The 22,681-nt window shown below is 46.3% G+C and overlaps 1 protein-coding gene and 1 pseudogene across 1 annotated transcript; both read left to right on the top strand.

Moving 5' to 3' along the window:
* The first annotated feature begins 14,847 nt into the window (after positions 1-14,847).
* Positions 14,848-15,873, top strand: LOC112649513 (N-acetyl-D-glucosamine kinase-like; annotated as a pseudogene).
* Positions 15,874-16,739: 866 nt separating this feature from the next.
* Positions 16,740-18,202, top strand: KCNE5 (potassium voltage-gated channel subfamily E regulatory subunit 5). The gene has a single exon (XM_025431378.3). It carries the CDS (start codon positions 16,899-16,901, stop codon positions 17,313-17,315), a length of 417 nt encoding a protein of 138 aa, XP_025287163.1. The 5' UTR covers positions 16,740-16,898; the 3' UTR covers positions 17,316-18,202.
* The last annotated feature ends 4,479 nt before the right edge of the window (positions 18,203-22,681 follow it).

The following is a 22,681-nucleotide window of genomic DNA, read 5'->3' as shown; positions in this document are numbered from 1 at the left end:
ACAGTCTTGAAAGCACAGTTTTAAATCCCACTGCCCTGCGAAGCCTGGGCAAGAGAGCGACTCCTGGCCCTCACCCCTCCCAGTTTTTCTACCTCATAGACAACCGCTTTCAACTTTTGGTGGTTTGTTTTGGTATTTTACTCTCTTGTATCTAAATAGTGTGGGTATGTTGCTACCTTTCAGCCTTGTCATTATTTATTGACCTCTCGCTTTGCAGAGGCACACTCCCCATCCTGTCAATGTAGGTATGTAATTAAATTGATAAGTTTAAATGATAATAGCTGTGCTATTCAAAGCTAGAAGGCGTATAGGAAAACCATGATTAATTCTCCTTTCCTGCACTTTTAACCCCCTGATGGCAATAAGCCTCTCTCACATTGGCTTGGGTTTTTTTCTGTGTACTTGTCACAAAGGATTTAACCCCAGACCCTCCACCACTAGTCATCCCTCCTGAGATTTGCAGATAGTAAGAATTCGAATTTGAGCAGTTCTTCATCTCTGGAATAAATGTCTTCTAGAACCTTCTGAACAATTTCAAGCTAGATCATCCACCTTCCTTAACTGTAGGATTATCCTTCCAGTATCTTAGACTCTAACTCCACTCTCATCCTTAGAGTTCCCTCCACCTGTTTCCTTAACCCACGTCTTTCTGCTGCTTGAATTATTCCCTCTTTGAAGAAACACATCCTACAGTAGCTTACTGAGAAGGGAGATATGGGAGGTATGTGTGAGATCTTGAATTGGTCATTTGCTCAGGTGTAGCATTCAAGATGGAAAATTCCCCCTCCACAGTGAAAGCATTATTCCATTGACATTAGTAAGCATCCAGTGTTAGCTTGAGCAGTTCAAAGCCATTCTTTTCTTTTTAAGATTTTATTTATTTATTTATTTATTTATTTATTTATTTATTTATTCATTCATTCATTCATTCATTCATTCCTTCATTCATTCATGAGAAACACACAGAGAGAGTCAGAGACACAGGCAGAGGGAGAAGCAGGCTCCCTGCGGGAAGCCTGATGTGGGACACGATTCCAGGACCCGGGGGTCATGACCAGAGCCAAAGGCAGATGCTCGACCACTGAGACACCCAGGCACCCAAGTTCAAAGCCATTCTGATTTCTCCCACCCCTTCTATAAGACTCGATTTTCCTCTCCAAAGCTCATAAAAATCTGTTCTGTGAAATCTCATGACGATGTGCTTTCGTGTGCGTATGTTTTCATCTGTTGTACTAGGCCATTTCAACCCAGAAACCCAAGTACATCTCTTCTGGGGAATTATTTTGAATTATCTAATTGATTTCTTTCTCTCTGTTTCCTTTGTGTTCTCTCTCTCTCTCACTTCTGTTGTCCCAATGATGAATCACTTGGGCTGATCCTTTAATAGTCTTTTTATTCCTATTTTTCATAGTTTAAAAAATTCTACCTTCTGGGAGACTTCCTCTACTGGCTAGTTCAACTCCTGAATGTTTTATTCCTGCTATCATGTTTTGAAGAGCTGGCGGTTTTGTTTGTTTCCTATATGTTCCTTTTTTGAAGCTTTCTGTGGTTGAGCAGTCATTTCTAAGTTTTTCTTTTAAGCTTTCTTTACCCCGCAGAGCCAATTTATTCCATTTGGCTTTTTTTCCCCTGCTTGCCTTTGTCTCTATTCTTTAAAGGCTTGGTCATCTTTGCAGGCTTGTTTAGGAAGAAAGTACTAGAAAGCTGATTGGAAAGTACAAGAGTATGGTTGGAGCTTATTAAAAATGTTTGGCAGTGGGGCGCCTGGGTGGCTCAGTGGTTAAGTGTCTGCCTTTGGCTCAGGTGGTGATCCTGGGGTCCTGGGATCAAGTTCCACATCCGGCTCCCCATGGGAAGCCAGCGTCTCTCTCTGCCTATGTCTCTACCTTCTTTCTGTGTCTCTCATAAATAAATAAAATGTTAAAAAAAAAACCACCCAAATGCAGATTAGTATATTTCAATGTGTACATGCACTTGTAGTTTCAGCAAAGCTTTGTTTGTGAGAGACGTGGCATCTGCGTGTACCTACAGTTCATCTCTTATTCACTCCCCACTCGTACCACACCGATTGAACCCTCAGGCCTTTTCACCTAGAACTACCACACCGACCTCCTAACCAGCTTCTTGCCAAGCCTATTCCTTCCATCACTGCTGGTAGAGAAACCCGCCAAACTTAACCTTGCTAAAATGACACCTTGTTGATATTACTCTTATTCAAATCAAAACGTCAGCTGGGTATTGAGTTCCTGGATCCCAGAGATCTCTTTGCCTGTCTTACCGGATTACTCCAGCAGGAGTCTCCCGTTCTCTTTTACTTCTGTGTTCTCCCGTATGTCAAGCTCATCCCTTCAAGGGCTTCTTCACCCTGGCTGCAACTAAGGATCACATTAGAAGATTAACATGACAACAAAACCCCAAACATACAAAAGCACCACTTTTTAGAAGCAAAGCACAGAATAATTCATAGAGGAGAGGATGGTCTTCCTGGGTCATCAAGGAAGGGGGTTCCCGGCTGGTTACCTGTTGGCTCCCATAACCCTCTCTCTTTTTTAAAAAAATATTTTATTTATTTATTCATGAGAGCCAGAGAGAGGCGGAGACACAGGCAGAGGGAGAAGCAGGCTCCCTGCAGGGAGCCCGATGTGGGACTTCATCCGAGGACCCTGGGATCACGATGCCCTGAGCCAAAGGCAGACGCTCAACCACTAAGCCACCCAGGTGCCCCAACCCTCTCTTATTTGTATGAGATTGATTTTTCTTTCCCTGTGGCAGCTTACTTATTTTGATGCTTGAAAACCCAAGAGGTTCTGAGAGAATGAGATCTAAAACCAGGGTGTTTCTTGGGAGGCATTGCTAAGGGTATCAAGAACCAGAAACAGACTCTTTATGGCAGGGCCACGTGGAAGTGCTAAACATTGACTTTACCCAATTTATATTTTGGCCTTGGGGTCTTAAGAAATAGATCAAAGAAAAAAGTCGAGAGACTCCCAAATCTTGTATATCCCCAGAATGACTTTTGCAGCAGAAATCTGAAAACAGTTCTTTCGAAGTCGGGTATTTCTTCTCATGCCCTTGCTCTTTGCCAGCCCTCGGAGTTATAGGAAGCTCAGAATGGGATATACATATAAACACATGTCTATTACAGACATGTCCAAAGACAATTTCTTCTTCATGGCCAACATCCCCTACCTTAGCTGTAACTTCAACATTCCTTAAGATAGGGCACTCCAATGCCCACATTCAATTTGGGATGGCAAACAGCATACGTGAGCACAGGAGAGTAGTAAGGTAGCTCCCCAGGAGGGGTGAAGGGCAGGGCCAGAGAGGGAAATCCGGGAAGTCTTCCTGCCCAGATAGCAACTGTTGGAGGCATGAAGGACTTGAGGGACTAAGAGATGAGTTAGAATCGGTCTGGTTTGATCCCCAGCCTTCCTGGGGGGTCCACATCATTTCTAATCCACATCTACATTTCATTAGCCTTTGGGATTCGAGATGGTGAGAGAATCAACCTCCCTCAGGGGCTCCGAGGAAATGAGAGGACATGGGGTCTTCTGTTTCATTTCAGTAGGAGACTGCTTTGTCAGCAAGAGGTCCCTTGGGCTCTCTTTGCTTATTAATTCTTCCCTTGTACTTATGATATAAACAAGAGCTCTCCCAACCCCATTTCCCAAGGTTGTGAGATATTTTGGTTGGCCTTTGGTTTTGCTCAGAGAAGAAAAACTCCGAACTAGCCCAGAGCTGTAGGGATTCAGCAACCTGTCTCTGGGAGGAAGGCTTCCTTGGAGCCTCCAGTCCGAGCCTAATGCTGAAGAGGCAGGAGTGACTCTTACCAGCTTTTAGCTAGTAACAAAGAATGTGTATTCACCTGTAGCAGCGTCCCTTCTGTGTCCATCAGCCTGCAAGGACAAAGTGGGGTGAGAGCAACAGCGATCTCAAAGCTTGAGATTACAGACCAGAGATCACCCAGAGCTTCCAAGTGTGCCTGAGATATTAATGCCCTTGGCCCTTGAGGTGTCCAGGGCTTCCTGGTAGGTTGCTTTCTTATTCATTAATTCCAGAGCATCATGGATGGTATCTGTGTGTGCTGTTTCAGTGAAAACTATTGAAAATGCTCTTCTAGATATATCCCCCTTCTTGGAAAGCATTGGCAACATGTGGCCATGATACTTTGTTTTCATGCTTATAGTCCCAGGCAGACTGTTGGTTCTGTGAAGGTAGACGGAGTCTGTCTCATTCACTGCTCTGTCTCCAGGGCCTGCCACGGTGCCTGGCACATAGTGTGTTCTCATAAAAATATTTCAAGCGAGTCAGATCCACAATGAGCTATCACCTCACACCTGCCAGAATGCCTAGAATCAAGAAGACAAGAAATAAAATGTGTTGGTGAGGATGTAGAGAAAAAGGAACTCTTGTACACTGCTGTAAATGGGTACAGCCACAGTGCCAAGCAGTAAGGAGTTTCCTCAAAAAGTTAAAAAATACCATTCAGCAATTCCACTTCTGGATATTTATCTGAAGAAAACAAAACACTATTTCAAAAAGAGAAGTGCACCTCCTTGTTCACTGCAGCATTATTTATGATAGCCAAGATATAGAAACAACTTTAGTGTCCATCGATGGATGAATGAATAAAGAAAATACAGGAAGTACACACACACACACAGAGGAATATTATTCAGCTATAAGAAGAAGAAAATGTTGCCATCTGTGAAAATATGGATGAATCTTGAGGGCATTGCACTAAGGGAAATGTCCAGAGTGCAAAAGACAAATATTGTATGATCTCACCTATATGTAGTATCTTAAAAAAAAAAAAAAAAGCTCATAGATACAGAATGTACTGGTGGTTGCCAGAGAGGGTTGGGTGGTTGTTGAAATGGGTAAAGGGGGTCAAAGTGTACAAAATTCCAGTTATAAATAAGTCATGGGGATGTAATGTACAGCATGGTGACTATAGTCCATAGTACTGTGACACATATTCAAAAGTTGCTAAAGGTATAGATCTTAAAATTTCTCATCATGAGAAAAATATTCTATAACTGCATATGGTGACCTACATTCACTAGACTTAGTGTGATCCTTTCACAATACATACAAATATGAATCATTATGTTGTATACTTAAAACTAACATGTCAATTATGTGTCAATCAAAAAAAATATTTCATGAATGGATGAATGAATGAGAGAGTCTAGACCTTGGATGATGAGTAACATTTGGATAAAAGGAAAGGGTTAAAAGTTTGCAGGGAAAAACAACACAGAGTCATATACCATCTTGGTGTATGCCAGGCACAATTTGGAAAATCAGAGAAGGGGTTGTGAACTGTTCATGTTTGGAGGCAGTGGGAAATCAGTAAGCACCATCATGCCTATTTAGCATAATGCTGGATGAATAAAGAGCCACTGAAGCATTATTGCCCCGAACAAAGCCAAAAATTAGAACAAACACATGGTAGTTGATACAACTGGTCTTGATTTTTCTCTTAGCATCTAATTTTATGTCAAGCTGTGCCTACTCATTGTGGGAACCAATTTCTCATTTGGTCTGGGCCTCAGTTCCAGTGATTCCTAAATGTTCCCAGGTCATGTCCCAGATCAGAGGCCCTCCCCGAAATCCCTGGCACCCCCGGAAGCAAAGGCTGCCATGCCATAACTCACGACGCAGGGGTGAGGGGAGGTGAACCCTGCTGTTCTCATCATATGTTGAGGACATTGCGTAGGAGAGGCTCATTGATGGCTTCTGATAACACAGCCAGCCACTAGGTGGCCAAGCCAGAACCAAAATGCCTATTTGTCTGAGGTTGGAGCGGCTGCTCTTATCCACCATGCTCTATCATTTGTCTCTTATGGGGTCTTTACCACACCACGTTGCAACGGTCTAGGTAGCCCTTAACTCCTTAGAAAGTTAGCTTTATCATAGAAGGTAGGTCTCCTCTCGATCCCGCGGGGACTAACCGGCCTGGCGCAGGACCTGGCAGGGAAGCCCGCCATTAAACTCTCCAGTTGAGGGATCCCTGGGTGGCGCAGCAGTTTAGCGCCTGCCTTTGGCCCAGGGCGCGATCCTGGAGACCCGGGATCGAATCCCACATCGGGCTCCCGGTGCATGGAGCCTGCTTCTCCCTCTGCCTGTGTCTCTGCCTCTCTCTCTCTGTGACTATCATAAATAAATAAAAAAAATTAAAAAAAAAAAAACTCTCCAGTTGAAAAACGTTCTGGGTGCCCATCACCCAGTCACTGAGAGGGGTACTTGATGGGATGAGCACTGGGTGTTATGCTATATTCTGGCAAATCGAACTCCAACTAAAAAAATATAGACAAAAAATTTTTTAAAAGGAAAAACGTTCTGAACGAAGACCTGCAGAAATCCCAGGCTTCCACCAGATGGCGCTGTGGGAGTCCAAGAGAAAAGTGCCCTGGGGACTCTGCCTTTCCCACAGAATACCCTGAGTATCCACTTTGTTTTCTTTACCTTCCCAGAGAGAACTGAGTGGGTGGAAGAAAATTTTTGAGATAATGTCGAGGCATGTATTGACAGAAATTTGACAATTGACTTTCTGACCATGTGCCTTGGCCCAGAAGGAAGGTTGATCTTCTGCCACCCTTTGAGATTCACGCACTGCTTTGAAAGACCTCAAAGTGGTTTGCAGACTCTTGTCACCATTAAAAAGCTAGAAATAAAATCTGAATTGTGCAGCGAATTGAAGGAGGCTGTGCAGTGGAGTGGAAATTCCTCTGGACTGGATTCAGATGGCTCTGCTATCAACTGATGGGGGACTTCAGGCAAGTCCCCTCTCCCTGGACCTCCTATCCTCAGCTGCAAAATAAAGGCAGTGAGATGAGTCTTCCAACAAAGGAGTTTTTTCCCCCCTTACCCTCTATACAAAGGACATTATACAGCAGCATGATAGCATGACAGTAATAAAGATGACCAGTGTGACCACTTGCAAGCTATGTGGCCTTGGGCAAGTTATGTAACCTCTCTGGGCCTCAGTTTCCTCATCTGTCTAACAGGAATCGTACTGTACCTACCTCATGGGGTCCTTGTGAGGACTGAGGGAGATAATGCATATAAAGTGCTTATCCCAGTCCTTGGCACACATAAGCTTTCAGCGAAGGCTGTCCTCACACAGAAGTGACTCTCACATTTTAGCAACTTTATCTACAGTTTGGGTGTATATCTAGCACTCAGCAAAATAGAGGGGAAGGCTTTAAGTAATAAACCACACACCGGCTTTAAGTAATAAACCACACACCAGCTGCGCCCTTTAATAAGTGTAAGGGTAAGTGCATTTCATGGGTACAAGACAAAGGCTAAAAGTAACCACAAACCCTTGGAATCCCCATACATGGTTGGTGGGAGTATAAAATGATACAACCAATTTGGGAAACAGTCTGGCTGTGTCTTCTAAAATATCTTCCTGGTGACCCAGCATTTCCACCTTTATATATTTACCCAAGATATTTACCCATTCGTACAAAGGGATTTGTATGAAAACATTCATAGCAGTTTTCCTTTTAAAAAAAAAAGATTGGGATCCCTGGGTGGCGCAGCGGTTTGGCGCCTGCCTTTGGCCCAGGGCGTGATCCTGGAGACCCGGGATCGAATCCCACATCGGGCTCCCAGTGCATGGAGCCTGCTTCTCCCTCTGCCTGTGTCTCTGCCTCTCTCTCTCTCTCTCTCTCTCTGTGACTATCATAAATAAATAAAAAAAAAAAGTTAAAAAAAAAATAAAAAAATAAAAAAAAAAGATTCATTCTTAAGCAATCTCTACACCCAGCATGAGTGCTCAAATTCACAACCCCAAGATCAAAAATTGCACGCTCTGCCAACTAAGCCAGCCCAGCGCCCCATAGCTTTACTTTTAATGGCCAGAAACCAGAAACATCTCAAGTGTCCATCATTAGGAGGATGGATAATGGATAATCAAACTGTACTATGATCACTACCCAATGGAGTGCTCCTCAGCAATCAGAAGGAGCAAACCGCTGATGTATGCAATGACATAGATGATCCTTGAAAACATCAGGCCGAGTAAAAGAAGTCTTATACAAAAGAATTTATGCTGTATGTTTCCATTTATGTGAAGTTCTGTAGCAGGCAAAACGAACCAATGGGGGGGGGGGTTGCGGATCAGAAGAGTGATTATCTCTGGGAAGGGACAAGAGGAAGCTTTCTTGAGTGGTGATAAGGTTCTATTATCTTAGCCAGTGGTTAAGTTACACAGTCACATTTGCCAAAGCCCAGCAAATGTACAGTTAATGCTTGCACATGTCATTGTATGCGTATTTTACCTCGAAAGGAAAACAATCTTAAGCAAATACTGAATTCAAGTTAAGGGTAGGCATGTGGAAAATGCTTAGCAGTTGGCAACTTCAAAGGGAGGAAAGACAATGGATAGACAGACAGGTGGAGAGATGGCTAGGGAACCGGTAGATAAAGCCCAGATGGGAAACCATTAGTGATGGATAGTAAGTGACAAGGTATCCACTGGAAAATTCTTCCCACTTTGCTGTGTGTTTGAAATTTTGCACAATGAAGTTTCCTTTCTGGAAAAACTATAACCACTAAGTTTGGCATCCTGCATGAAGTGAATTTTTCTTTCAAGCATTACAAAAGAGCCCTCATTGGAGGAAGGCAGACCTCAAACCTAGGTAAATATTTCCTGAGCGCCTATGATTTGGCAGCCACTGCACCATACTAGGTGAGGGATTCAAGGAGGAGGAACACAGCACCTGTCCTCAAAAGGACTGCAGGGACCATCTGACAAGCACATATGTCACTGTTATCCTACACTGGGGATGCTAAGGAGAGTGAAATTTCATCTGGTGGGAAAATGTCATAATTGTTCTCACCACCAAAAAGAAGAAGAAGAAGAGGAAGAAGAGGAAGAGGAAGGAGAAGGAGGAGGAGGAGAAGAGGAAGAGGAAGAGGAAGAGGAGGAAGAAGAAGAAGAAGAAGAAGAAGAAGAAGAAGAAGAAGGAGAAGGAGAAGGAGAAGGAGAAGGAGAAGGAGAAGGAGAAGGAGAAGGAGAAGGAGAAGGAGAAGGAGAAGGAGAAGGAGAAGAAGAAGAAGAAGAAGAAGAAGAGATACATGGGTCAAGTGGTTCAGGTGTTAGCTACCACTGTGGGGGTCATCACATTACAACGTATGCATGTATCAAACCCACACACTGTATATCTTACATTGACATGATGTTGTAAATCAGTTGTATCTCAGCAAAAAGATAATAATTTAAAAAGGACAAGTGCCTGGCATGAAAGACATGTGAATAATTATTGCTGCAAATAGGACTGGAAGGCCTTTTCAAGCCAGAGCAACAGAGAGTCTTGGAGGCTGCCCTAGGGTGATAATTTGGCAATCCAGTGGGGCCCATTCAAGAATTTTAAGCCAACGAGCGATATCCTTGGAAAACTGCTGGGAGAGTGGGGCAGCTGCAACAGATTTCATTGCTTTAGAAGGATTAACAGCCAAGGGAGCTTCTTGTGTACCTGCAATGGGCAGAGAGAACAAATGGATGCACCCCTGGGGAGGAGAGAGGTGCAGAATGATCCAGGGTGAGAGGAGATGAGATCCTCCTCTTTCCCAGCAGATGGGAAAGAGGAAGCCATTTAGTTTGTGCTCCTTTCTTACTTCTTGGCTCCATAATGTTGTGGCTCTGCAAGGCTAAACTGGTTGTTTATGGCCAGCATCTATTCCAATTGGTTGCCTATTCTGAGTGATCAGTGCCCAAGACCTACTACAGCCATTAAATATTTTTGACATCACCCCTACCCAACTCGTAGGGTTGCTGTACAGTTAGTGACTATAATGGAATCTGCCCAGTGCATGTTAAGCATTCAATACATGAGACCAGGTCACTGTATCTGATGCTCCAGTTTGTGGCTTGGATATAGGATGGCTGCAGCATGAGCCCACCAAGATGCCCCAAAGTCTCTAAAGTAGATACCTGAAGCCCCTCGGGTCCGTTCCAACCCACAAATATTGTGACCTTTATCAAACTCCAGTCTCCACCCAACCCCCTCCAAGTACTGCACATATTCCTATAGAACAACTGAGAAGCCCTGGTGGGACCCAGGAGATTTCTCATTTATTCTCCTCCCTCTTTTGAGCATGGACCTGCTGTGGCAGCTGGTGGTGAGCCACAGAATCGAGATGGTGCTGCCGGGAGTGGGTAGGGCACATTGCCACGACAGTGAGTTCAGACCACCTGCGGTCTTCCTTTTTCAAACAAGGCTTCGGACTCTAGTGTTTAAAGCATGTCCCAAGTCCGAATTCTTTCCAAGCCAGAACTCTGGCTAGACTTCATGCCCACTACTCAGTCCACTCCAGATCCTCATGCTCCCTGCTTTCTTGCAGTTTATGGAGTGGCTGCTACAGTTATGAAGCCCCAGACAGTTCACCAATGTGACTCATTCACCTTCATGTCTGTAGGACTCAGCATGGTGCCCTCTACCCAGTGGAACATGCAATAGATATTTGTCGAATGAGTGAATGAATGAATGATTCTTTCTTGGTCTATACTTTGTGTATGAAGAAGCTTTCTCTCTTGCCCTTTCTTGGAGCCCATTGTGGGTCTGCCAGCCTTCTGGACTCTAACAGTGCTTAGCATCTGTGCCTGTCCTTTGGCCACCAGCCAAATTCAACTCAGGTTCAATTCAACCAACTTCCATGGAGCTGCGCTATTGGCAGGAAGCACACACAGTCTCAAGGAATGGCAAAAGTATTTCCTAGCACATGGCACCTCAATTGTACTTTTAAAACAAAGTTGGCATGGAACAGAATCTTTTCCAAGACTTTGTGAAAGTCTAAATACAATATTATAAATGACTTCCCTTTATTGACACACTTGATAACCCTCCAGGTAATAAGTGACGATGGAGAAACAGATGATTATTTGACAGGTACAGGGCAGATTTAGGAGGGGATGGAAGGGTGGGAGGAATGAGATCCAATCCTTGTCTGAGGGATTTGCAGTTTCATTAAGTGTGGTGGGGAAATTGGGTTGGCATCTCAGCCATTCGGGGCTGGCCTCAGACTAGGATTTGAAGGGATACCCAGCAGCCCCTTAAGTAAAAACAAAGCCAGAGTCCCCCACACACACACCTGTTGTTTTTTTGCCAAGGGTTGGGCCTTTTAAAATTTTATGACTAGTCTTCATTCCTAATTCCACCCCCTTTCACACATCTCCTGCTCCCCATGCCAGTCTTCTGTAAATGAGTAATGTGTGCTCTTTCTAGCAATTACTTCATTTAATGGAATTAGAATTAGCTTTGTGTGTATTCATAGAAACATTATTTTGAGGGGCAGCCTGGGTAGCTCAGCGGTTTAGCACTACCTTCGGCCCAGGGCGTGATCCTGGAGACCTGGGATCGAGTCCCACGTTGGGCTCCCTGCATGGAGCCTGCTTCTCCCTCTGCTTGTGTCTCTACCTCTTTGTCTCTCTGTTTCTCATGAATAAATAAATAAAATCTTTTAAAAAAAAGAAACATTATTTTGAATAGCAAAAACCTGGGAAGAACCAGAAATCTTACAATAAGAGCTAACTTAAATATATAATGGTAGATCTGTGGTCTAAAATACTGTGCAGACAAGAAAATGATGTTATTAAAATGTAATTGACATAGGAAAAATTCACAAGATGTGATTGAGTGAAAAGATAGGTTACAAAACAATGATGTGTGTAAGGGGGTGTAATGCATGTGTGCGCCTGTTTGCAGCAGGTGTGCATGCTATTGGTAATTTTTTTCTTGGCCTTTTTTCCATTTTCCAAATTTTCTCTGCTGAGTGCTGGAGTCAGAGTTAAGGCACCACCAGGAAGGTTGCATTGTAAAGACTCTGAGACCATCAACAGGGGTATCAAGCAAGGCTTCCTCCAGTCAGTGGATTTTGAGGAAGGTGGAAGGCACAGTGTATTGGAGAGGACTCCGGGAAAAATCTGTTTTTAAAAAATATTTTATTCATTTATTTGACAGAGAGAGAGAGCACAAGTGAGTAGAAGCAGGAGGAGCAACAAGTAGAGGAAGAGGGAGAAGCAGGCTCCCTGCTGAGCAGAGAGCCCAGTGTGGGGCTCAATCCCAGGACTCTGGGATCATGACCTGAGCTGAAGGCAGATTCTCAACTGACTGAGCCACCCAGGTACCCCAAAAGCTGTTTTTCAAATTCAAGGGGAGGAGATGGTGTCCATCAATGGTGAGGACTTCAGGCCCACCAAAGAAGATGAGACTTCGTTAAAGAAGCAACAGGGAGCGATTCTGGGTTTTTCAACATAGAGGTGAATTGGTGGAAGTGGTGTTGGAAGAGAGTTACAGAGGGTCTCCAACTTAGGATGGCTTGACTAATAATTATTTGACTTTACAAGAGTGTGAAAGTGGTACACATTCTTAGAAACTGTACTTCAAAATTTTCTTTGAATTTGGATCTTTTCCCATGCTGGCTAAATATGCTACAATTTGTTCTCATAAATAACTGATAGGCTTACAGCCATTCTGTTTTCAATACAGTATTCAGTAAGTTACGTGAGACCTCTGACACTTTGTTATGGAATAGGCTTTGTGTTAGATGGTTTTGCCCAACTGTAGGCTAATGGAAGAGTTTTGAGCATGTCTAAAATAGGCTAGGCTAAGCTGCGATGCAGGTCAGGTGTATTAAGTGCATTTTTTAATTAAAATATTTGCTTTTTATTTATTTGACAGAGAGAGCGAGAGCAAGAGCGAGCAAGAGAGACAGAGCACACAAGCAGAGGGAGCAGCAAGTAGGGGGCGAGGGAGAAGCAGGCTCCTTGCTGAGCAGGGAGCCTGGCATGCGGCTCAATCTCGGGACCATGACTCAAGCCAAAGGCAGAAGCCCAACCAACTGAGCCACCCAGGTGCCCATGATTTAAGAAATTTTTAACTTATGGTGGGTTTATCGGGGCATAACCCGATTTTATTTTATTTTATATTTATTTATTTAGATTTTTATTTATTTATTCATGAGAGACAAAGAGAGAGAGAGGCAGAGACACAGGCAGAGGGAGAAGCAGGCTCCATGCAGGGAGCCTGACGTGGGACTCAATCTCAGGTCTTCAGGATCAGGCCCTGGGCCGAAGGCGGCACTAAATCGCTGAGCCACCTGGGCTGCCCCATAACCCCATTTTAAGTTGAGGAAGATCTGTACTCTACCCAAATCAGGGTGGATTGGGTTATAGGCAGGGAGATCTGCCAGGAGACTCTGCCAAACGTTTGCATATTTGACCTGAGGTAAAGAGAGTTTGGATTAAGTTTGTGGCCAAACCAGAAAGGAAGGAGCAGGTGGATGTGACAAAGAATCAGAGCTAGAGATTCAAATTTGGCTAAATATATGCCAGTTGGTCCTCAAAGCCATGTAAGGAGACACTTTCCAAGGAAATGGATATTAAGAGAGAATAGCTGAGGACTGAGTCTTCAGGGATTCCAACAGTTAACAGAGGAGGAAAGAAGAGGAGCCAGCAAAGGAGACAGAGAATGATGGGTCAGAGAGATAAGAGAAACTTGAGAATGCAATGCCATGAGAGCCAAGAGTAGGACAGTTACAGGAAGGAGTGTGTGGTTGATGGTATCAAATTCATCCTTGAGGTCAGAGATGAAAACTGAGCAGAGACCCTTGAATTTGGTCAGGAGGTCATTGGTGAATTTACAGAGAGTGGTTTGGCAAATGTGCTGGATTCTAGAAGGTTCCAGGGAAGGGAGGTGTGGAGAAATGGAGGCAGCTCGTGGATACCATCCATGTGACAAGAGTAACGTGTTAGGACTCTGATGAACAAGGTCAAACTTCATCATTCTAGTTCCGCTACTTAACTACTTGAACTAGTTTCCTCTTCTGAAAATGGAAAGAATCCTCTGAGCTCATAAGGCTGTTCAAAGTACAATAGGAATTTAAATGATTACTTTTATGTGACAGTGAAAGGGATTCTCCCTCACTCCCTACCCCTAGACGCTAGAGATTTCTGGAGCATGATAAGAGGAGCCTTTTAGCTTTTTAGTCCTATCCTTAGGTTGATCTTGTTTCAAGAATTTTCTAGCTGTGTTCTCTGGCATTCTTCATGCTAAGTCACTTTAGTGATTCTTCCCTGAGCCCCACTAAGGTGAGGACATTGAGGCAAGGTGGTTGGGAGGGATTCAGTGGTCAGGGCCATATGGAGTGTCTCTGAGACCTGTGTAGAAGTTGCAAGGCTTTGTTTGAGACTCTGGGTATAGTGCCCTGGGGTTCCAACCTCACCCCAACACACAGAAGGCTGCATTCCCTGAAGGGGCAGCAGGGGGATAGGCACCCCAAAACCCTCTTTTTTTTAATCTCATGGCACCTGTACACTGAATGGCAGTTGGACGAAAGGGTCTCAAAAAGGCAGCTTGAGTCTCAAGGGTGCATAAAGCCCTATCCTCTTTTTTTTTTTTTTTCATTCCTTCTATTATCACTTGGCAACCATGGCCTCATGTTTTTTTTTCTATTCATTGTCTAAAAATCAGCCCTTTGAGCACAGTTCCTTTGTGAAGCCCAGGCTGATTGTGATTTAACATACTGTGGTCTGATCTTTGTCGCAGTGTCTTATTTTCCCCTCAAAGAAGATTCCCAATGGGGGAAAAATGGCTGCCCCACAACCAGCCAGCAGGGCCTAGACCTATTATGAAGCCCTGGAGAGGCATGGGGCTGGGCGCTAGCCTAATGGGATGTGGAGGTGATCGGTGCACATGTTCTCTAGAACTCAAACTTTTCAGATCCCAAGATATCTAGAGACTGTCACAAAGGGCCTTTTTAAAAAAGTTTGTTTGTTTGCTTGTTTATGTATTTATTTGAGAGAGACAGATACAGAGACAGAGATAGTGAGAGAGACCATAAGCAGGGATGACAGGGAGAAGCAGGCTCCGAGCTGAGCCTGGGTTGGATCCTCTGGTCCCTCTACGAAGCTTGGGCCTGTCCCTGAGTGGTGGGATACAGGAGGACGCATTGAGGATCCTGACAGAGGAGCTGAGGGACCGGTTTCCCAACCTGAGTGAAAACTACTTAATCACCACTGACGCCGCTGGCTCCATTGCCACAGCTACGCAGGATGGTGGGATCGTGCTCATCTCTGGGACAGGCTCCAACTGCAGGCTCATCAACCCTGATGGCTCTGAGAGTGGCTGTGGTGGCTGGGGCCACATGATGGGGGATGAGGGCTCAGCCTACTGGATTGCACACCAAGCAGTGAAAATAGTGTTCGACTCTATCGACAACCTAGAGGCAGCTCCTCATGACATTGGCTACATCAAACAGGCGATGTTCAACTATTTCCAGGTGCCAGATTGGCTAGGAATCCTCACCCACCTGTATAGGGACTTTGATAAATGCCGCTTTGCTGGGTTTTGCCAGAAAATTGCAGAAGGTGCTCAGCAGGGAGATCCCCTTTGCCGGTTTATCTTCAGGAAGGCTGGGGAGATGCTGGGCAGGCACGTGGCAGCAGTGCTGCGAGAGATTGACCCGGTCTTGTTCCAGGGGGAGCTGGGCCTCCCTATCCTGTGTGTGGGCTCTGTGTGGAAGAGCTGGGAGCTGCTGAGGGAAGGTTTCCTTCTGGCACTGACCCAGGGCCGAGAGATCCAGGCCTAGAACTCCTTCTCCAGCTTCACCCTGATGAAGCTGCAACACTCATCTGCCCTGGGTGGGGCCAGCCTCGGGGCCAGACACATCGGGCACCTCCTCCCCATGGACTACACTGCCAATGCCGTTGCCTTCTACTCCCACACCTTCTCCTAGGGCCTGGCCCTGGCTCCACGTCTCCAAACCCATTGGACACTGGGTGCTGGAAAGGAGGAGGCTTTTTTTCCTTCTCCTTTTTTTTTAAAAATGGAAAACACATATAAAAGAAAATAAATGCACTTTATCTACAACAAACAAACAAACAAAAAAACAAAAACAAAAACAGAACCCTGGGATCATGACCTGAGTTGAAGGCAGAGGCTTAACCAACAGAGCCACTCAGGTGCCCCCAAAGGGCCTTTTTAATGCCCGTTTCCCGTTTAATGGACGAGCCTGGTTTCATTTCTGGGAAGATGGCTTCCCAGAGGGAAACAGGCTCATGCCATGGATGGTACAATCCCCCTGCTAAAGTGGGTAGGCCTATCTACAAATGGATAGGAGGGCAGGGCAGGGGGACCTCCAAGGAGGCTGGTTTATTGTCAGAAGCCCTTCTGGGAGACCAGGGAGTTGTACTGCGCTTCAGTCACCAGATTTGTCCTGAGCATCTGAAATGCTCTGCTTTGGTGCAGGGGTGGGGAAGGAGATAAGGCTGGAAAGATAGGCCAGGGCCCGTGGCTACCGGAGCCACTGCCATCAGACATCGGAGGAACATGGCCTCGGCTGCCCATTCTGCGGCAGCGCTGGCAGCACCCCGGGGCAGGACTGGCCTTGGGGGGCCAGAGGCTGTCTTTGCACCAAAGTCAAAGCCGGCCCGCGGGGCAGGTGGCCAGAACTCGGAAGGAATTCTCTTCTGCAGCCCAGGGTCCAGGCTTGGCCCCAGCGCGCTGCTACACCAGCCTCTGTCGCCCAGGGCCTCGCACATTCCGAGCCCCCGCCCCTCCGCCCCTCCGCGGGCCTCACCCCCTCCCTGGTCCCCCTCTCCTCCCCCCCTACCAGCTGTCCCCTTTCCCCAGAGCGCCGAGACAGCGGGAGCCTGGGAAGAGGCGGCCTCGGGCCGGAGGGGGCGTGGTGGGGAAGGGGAGGAGGGCGGGGGTGAGGGGATAAGGAGGCCCGCGCTGCCAGTGCCCCCAGCCACTGCCCGCCCAGAAGCCAGGTGCCGCCGCCGCCTCTCTCTCCCTTTCTCTGTCTCTCTCTCGCCTGCTTCCCTCGCCCCCGGGGGAAAGGTCAGCAGCGTCCTGGAGCCACCGTGCCATTCCCCGACAGCCATGAACTGCAGCGAGAGCCAGCGGCTACGCACTCTCCTCAGCCGCCTGCTGCTTGAGCTGCACCATCGGGGCAACGCCAGCGGCCTGGGCGCTGGCCCCGGCCCGAGCATGGGAATGGGGGTCGTGCGTGACCCGTTCGTGGGCCGCGAGGCCACCAGTGCCAAGGGCGACGACGCCTATCTTTACATTCTGCTCATCATGATCTTCTATGCCTGCCTGGCCGGAGGCCTCATCCTGGCCTATACCCGCTCCCGCAATCTCGTCGACGTCAAGGACGAGCCCGCCCAGGCCTGTGCGGTGCACGAGTGGGCCGCCGCCGACGCCGAGACCGCAGCTGGCTCGCCCGCGGAGGGCCCCCACCCGCTAGCCCTCCGGCCGCCGCCCACTCCGGCTCCGGGCACCGCCGAGGGGGTCTAGGACCGCCGCTCCGCTTGCTTGCTTGCGCGCGCCCCCCTCGGCTCCCCACGGTCCCCCAGCGGCCTGCTCCTTCTCTCCCCTTCCAGGAGCCGCCTCACCTGAGGCCCAGACGACGACGAGAGGGCCCGCAGACCCTGTCTGGCAGGTCCTGGAAGAAGCACCACCCTACCCACCCCAGACCGCGTTCTCCCTCCTCTCCTGCCTCTCCCTCCAACCGAGGCCTCTGCTCCCACCCCACACAGCCAACTGCACTAAACTGCCTCTGCTCTCTTCAGACAGCCCTGACACCACGCTCCAGCCGCCTGGGAACTGAATCGCACAAGTCCAGCCCTTGGCATTGAGGTGAAGCAGTGAAGTCCATCAGAACTCTGCTCCGGAGGCTGCCGGGACTGCTCACTCTGCGGAGCCAACGGGCGGGCCATCCTGCCAGGCAGGCCCCAGCAGCTCCAGTTTCTTGTTGCCTTAGGGACCGAGACAGAGACAACGAAGAGACCTCAGACATCTTTCCCCTCCCTCTTGCAGCAGGGAGCTAGCAGGACATTAGGACCCTTTGGTGGGCTACAATGGACTTAATGAGGACTGAAGGGGGAGGGAAATTCCAAGGGCAGGGGAAAGCCTATGACCCCAACTGTATGGCTTTCTTGCATCCAGTTGTCATCCCAAAGGTAACTTGCCTGATTTTTAGCAGCTTTGCCATCTTCCGGAGTGGGTAACAATCGCTAGGTGTATCACCTCAGTACCTCAAAATGACGCCCCCCCGCCCCCCCCCCCCCCCCCCGCAGGTCAATTCAGTTGTTATGGCAGCTGTCTGCTTCATGTATGGAACAGGTGGCTCAGATGTTCCCTTCCTCTGTAACCTGGGTAATCTCACAGGTAATAAAAGTTGTTTAAGCAATAGCCTAAGACTCTTCTCTCAAAGATCTTAGCCTTGAGACCCAGGACTATGTAGAAAAGGAATCCTTTTTGCTTTTTGGAAATGTCTAGATTTGAGGGTTGTGTGGTTGTGGTATTTATATTTGTATATTCAATTCCAATACAGTAGAGGTGAGTGGAATTGGAACTGGAAGAAACAGTTGATACAGCTAAATGGGTTGTTTTTCCAAGGGTTTCAAAAGTTGGAACTGCTTTATAACTACTTTTTTTTTTCTTTGATTTGGAAGCACCTTGAAATATCATGATGCTAAGTGAGGATTTCCCACTAAAGCAGTTCTTCAGGATATACTTTTAAAGACCTCTCATACCCATCACTATTAGCCATTATCAAAGTTAATTTTTAGAAACCACCTTTGTAAGTCTCCAACATGTAGCTTACTAAAAGAGAAAAGCCAACAAATACAGTATATCTTAAGTCAGAGGGACGATGCTTCAACTGAGCAGTCTTAACCAGCAATGGGTAAAGTGACAGATGCATGTTTATTCATTTATTCTCCTTGTCTCAAGAAGGTCATCAGAACTTGCCTGCTTAGGGCTTAAATACTTATTCCTGATAGTGGCTGTTTGGGCTTCATCAAACACACATAAAAATCGCCTCTTAGCATTAAGCCAACTTGCTTAAATGCAGCTGATTTCTGTGACAGCAAGGCAAACATATTATGAGGCACTTAAATGAGCTGATAATATCTGAGCCTCATTCAAGGCGTTGGTTTTGACCTTCTGGCCCATCTAGTATTTTACTGGAGCTGTTGATAAGTTAAATGAACTTCCTTTCATTCCCAGGACCCACTTCTTGAGGATCAACTGGCCTTGCCCCATTGGCTGATCTCCAGTTTTAGTTTCAGCCTTAAGGCAGGTGGGGGCCAGGGATTGGGCAGCAGTCCAAGACAATGACTGGAAGAAAGGGAACGCTGTGAAAGCTACCTCAGGGCCAGGCAGGGAGGCCTGAATGGGATGTGGAGGGAGGGCACAGATACCCAGCCATGTCAGGGGCATGTGGGGGAAATAGTCCTTACCCTGGGAGTCAGGTACAGCAATGTCCCTCATTTATCTGGCATAAATGGGGACACAAGGTTGTTCTGATAGTGAGCATAATCACTGGGTAGGTGTTGACACATTGGTATCGTTTTTCATAGACATTAGAAAAACACATTGCCAAATATACATAAAGGAAGCTGCTTCCAGCCAATGCCCATAGGCAACATTAATGCACCAGCTGTGGGAAAACAAATCCCACCGCAAAACTATTATTTCTGCTTTTAAAAATATTTTAACCTTTTAATGATGATTAGGGTACCTATGAAGAACATGTAGCAAGAGGAGCCACAGAGCTCTTCCAGTGAGAACAGTGACCTGGCCTGGGGAAAGCGGTTTGCTTTACTGGCCAGTCACTTTTTCTAAATACATTCAGGATTACGACTGTTTCCCAGATAATGAATGACGTCTCCCAGAAGCCAGGACACTCTACCAGCCAGTGGGGGTTGTCAACAGCACTGAAGTAGTCATATTGTGGTCAGCAAAAGAGAGAAGAAAGGAAAACCAGGGGTTTGGTGGTTTTGATAATATATTTCTGAGTAGCAGGAGCTAACTAACTGTACAAATTGGGGGAAATGTTAGCCTTCTCCTGAACTTGATTCTAATAAGTTGGAGTGATTCTTTTTTCCCCACCTACCCGGCTGTCTATTTCTCCCTTCTGTGTAAGCAGATCCTGTTTTAGATCAGGTCGAATCTCTTTGCTCAATAATAAGGAAGAAAGAGACCCATGCTTCCTTAATTGTAATTTGAGGCTTCCAACAGAGCACAATCAGGAGATGTTTTGAGTTCCAGGGTCTGGAAGCACGCATCAACAGTGCAAGAATTAATGGAAACTTTTCTTCCATTATGGACATAATGCTGTGCATTATGTTATTATTATTATTATTATTATGTTATTATTGTTCACTTTTCTAGAGGGCTATAAATGGGGTCTTTCATTTGTTTGGAGTTACCACCTTCTCCTTTTCAATTTGCCATCTCTTTTAGAAACCAAAGATCTGCACATGATTTGTATCAACAAAGAGAAAAGGCTCCGGGCTGATTTCCAAATAATCTTGCCCGACAGCTAAAGCAAATGCACTGTGGTGTGATGAAGAGCACAGAACTAGAACTAGGAAAGCCAGGGTCCAGCCCTGGCTTTGCCAATTAGCCTGCTTTGTTTCTCAGAACAAACTGCCTAACCTCACCGGGCCTGTCTCCACAGCTGTGGGGATTTAAGGATCAAGTAAGACAATGCATGGGGAAAAGCTAGAAGTATAGCAGCTCTAAAAAGCATAAGGTGTTAAGACTTGTATTTTCCTTTTTCCTTCGTGGGGGAGTGCCTTTGGGTGGTGGAAGGTGGGCGGCAGGGGGCATAGAAAATTCTCCACTCTTTAGAGTCTGCTATTATTGTTCAGAGAAGAGGATTGTAGGGACTTGGCCTCTAGCTCCCAGGTTTCTGAGCCCATCTCCACCATCCTCAGATTCTTGGATGACTATGAGTCTGTGGGTAACCATCTCACCATCCTACTCATCCCCTCTACCCATAAGCCCACGGTGACCTCTTTAAAAAAAATACAATAATGCTGTACTTTCAGAGTTCCACCAGGACTGGAATCTAGACTTTGAAGACGTAGGTCAAGGATTGAGAGAGGGCAGAAAAGAATAAAGAGAAGGAATCATAGGCTTCATGAGGGAGGTAGGAGGAAGAGCAATCTAAAATTTTAGAATGTTCTGTGAAGGTAAGGGAGCATTACTGAGGACCACCAAGGATCAGTAGCCAACCCTCGGTGAACGAATTACCTATCAAAATGGCTTTGGGAGAAGAAGCCAGATGAGAAGTCACTTTTAGAGCCCCTGTTGTTACTTAACACACCCTACGGCCAGCCCAGGAAGACAATTAGTGTGATTAAAGTGATTCTTCCTTCTGTGCTGGATCTTCGAGCATAGGACATGTGGAGTACCAAGCTCTCAGAGAATACAGCCTCTCTTTTGGCCACCTGTCCCTGGCATTTGTCTTTGGCCTATTTCTCTTGGCCAAAAGCTTAGCATATTCTGCAGGTTCTTCCTCATTTTTCTTAGTACACTGTTTCTTCAGAGTAATATTCTAGTGTTTGTGTTGCAGGACACAGGAAGTACCAAGACACTGAATTTTGCCCACTTTGGTACTAGGTGACCCTGCCAGTCCCTCATCAGCTATGTTCTGAGGGAGGGCAGGGTCTTGGAAAAAGCTGTGGTTTGAGCCTCTTAGTCTGAGGAGAATTTGCTCAGAACAGACAGAGGGATACCTCAGATACATCTTTCTTTTTGTTTTTGTTTTTAATTATGGTAAAACATACAGAAGGTAAGGACGCCTGAGTGGCTCAGTGGTTGAGCATCTGCCTTCGGCTCAGGTTGTGATCCCGGGGTCCTGGGATCAAGTCCCACATCAGGATCCCCACAGGGAGCCTCTTCTCCCTCTATGTCTCTGCCTCTCTGTCTCTCATGAATAAATAAATAAAATCTTAAAAAAAAAACAAAAAAATACAGAAGGTAAAATTTACCTTAGCCGTCTTTCAAAGTGTACAATATTCAGTAGCATTAAGTACCTTCGAGTTTTTGTGCAATGGTGCTTTTTTTCTTAAGTCAGAGAAAAGGCACCAGCATATTGTGGTAAGGCAGAGAAAAAGCACCTAAATGACTTTGTATCGAGCAACAGGGCTTAATCATTGCTTCACATGACACCCCCTGCAGGGGTGTTCACATTTTATAGGAGATCATTGAGGACAACGTAAAGGTGAAACTCAAGGGAAGACTCTCTAGTTGTGGATTTCAATGCAATCTGGAAAGAGTGCTCTCTTGAAAGGTTTGGGTGTGTTGGGGCTGGTGGTCAGGGGAAGGGTATACTGTGCTTCCCACAGATCCTCAAGCCACATCCTCCTCTTACTGTCAGATGCTCTTGCAACCCTGCTGAGGACTAGGGCGGTCACAGAAGACTGGATTTCTGTACAAATTCGCTGAATTCCCTCATACCTGACCCACAAGATGTCCATTCCTGAAAACATGTCAGGTCCCTGAAGAAACAGGGGACCTTCTCCTTGGCTCTTTTAGGATCTCATGATGACCTAGCAGGGGTTGCACCTCCAGCAGGCCTGGAAGAGAGAATAGAGAAAAGGGGCATGTTAATTTCGCTCCTGCTCTCATGGGGCCACTCCTTTGGGGGCACTGTGGTCAGGACCAGCCCTTGGCAGAACTATGGGATCAGTATTTATCTCACATTTTTTTTTCCTGTTCCAAGCTTTACCATCACTCTCAGTCCCAATCTTCTAGAACTGTTCCTTCCCTGCTGCCAGGGGCTGTTGGTCTTATTCACTTACATCTAATCCGCTCTTCATCCCAGTGATGACCCTAATAGTCATCCTTTTGGATGTCTGATCTTA

Source organism: Canis lupus, chromosome X (genome assembly GCF_003254725.2).
Source record: "Canis lupus dingo isolate Sandy chromosome X, ASM325472v2, whole genome shotgun sequence".
Classification (NCBI taxonomy): domain Eukaryota; kingdom Metazoa; phylum Chordata; class Mammalia; order Carnivora; family Canidae; genus Canis; species Canis lupus.
The sequence above is the reverse complement of the archived record's forward strand: the minus strand, read 5'-3'. Positions and strand labels throughout refer to the sequence as shown.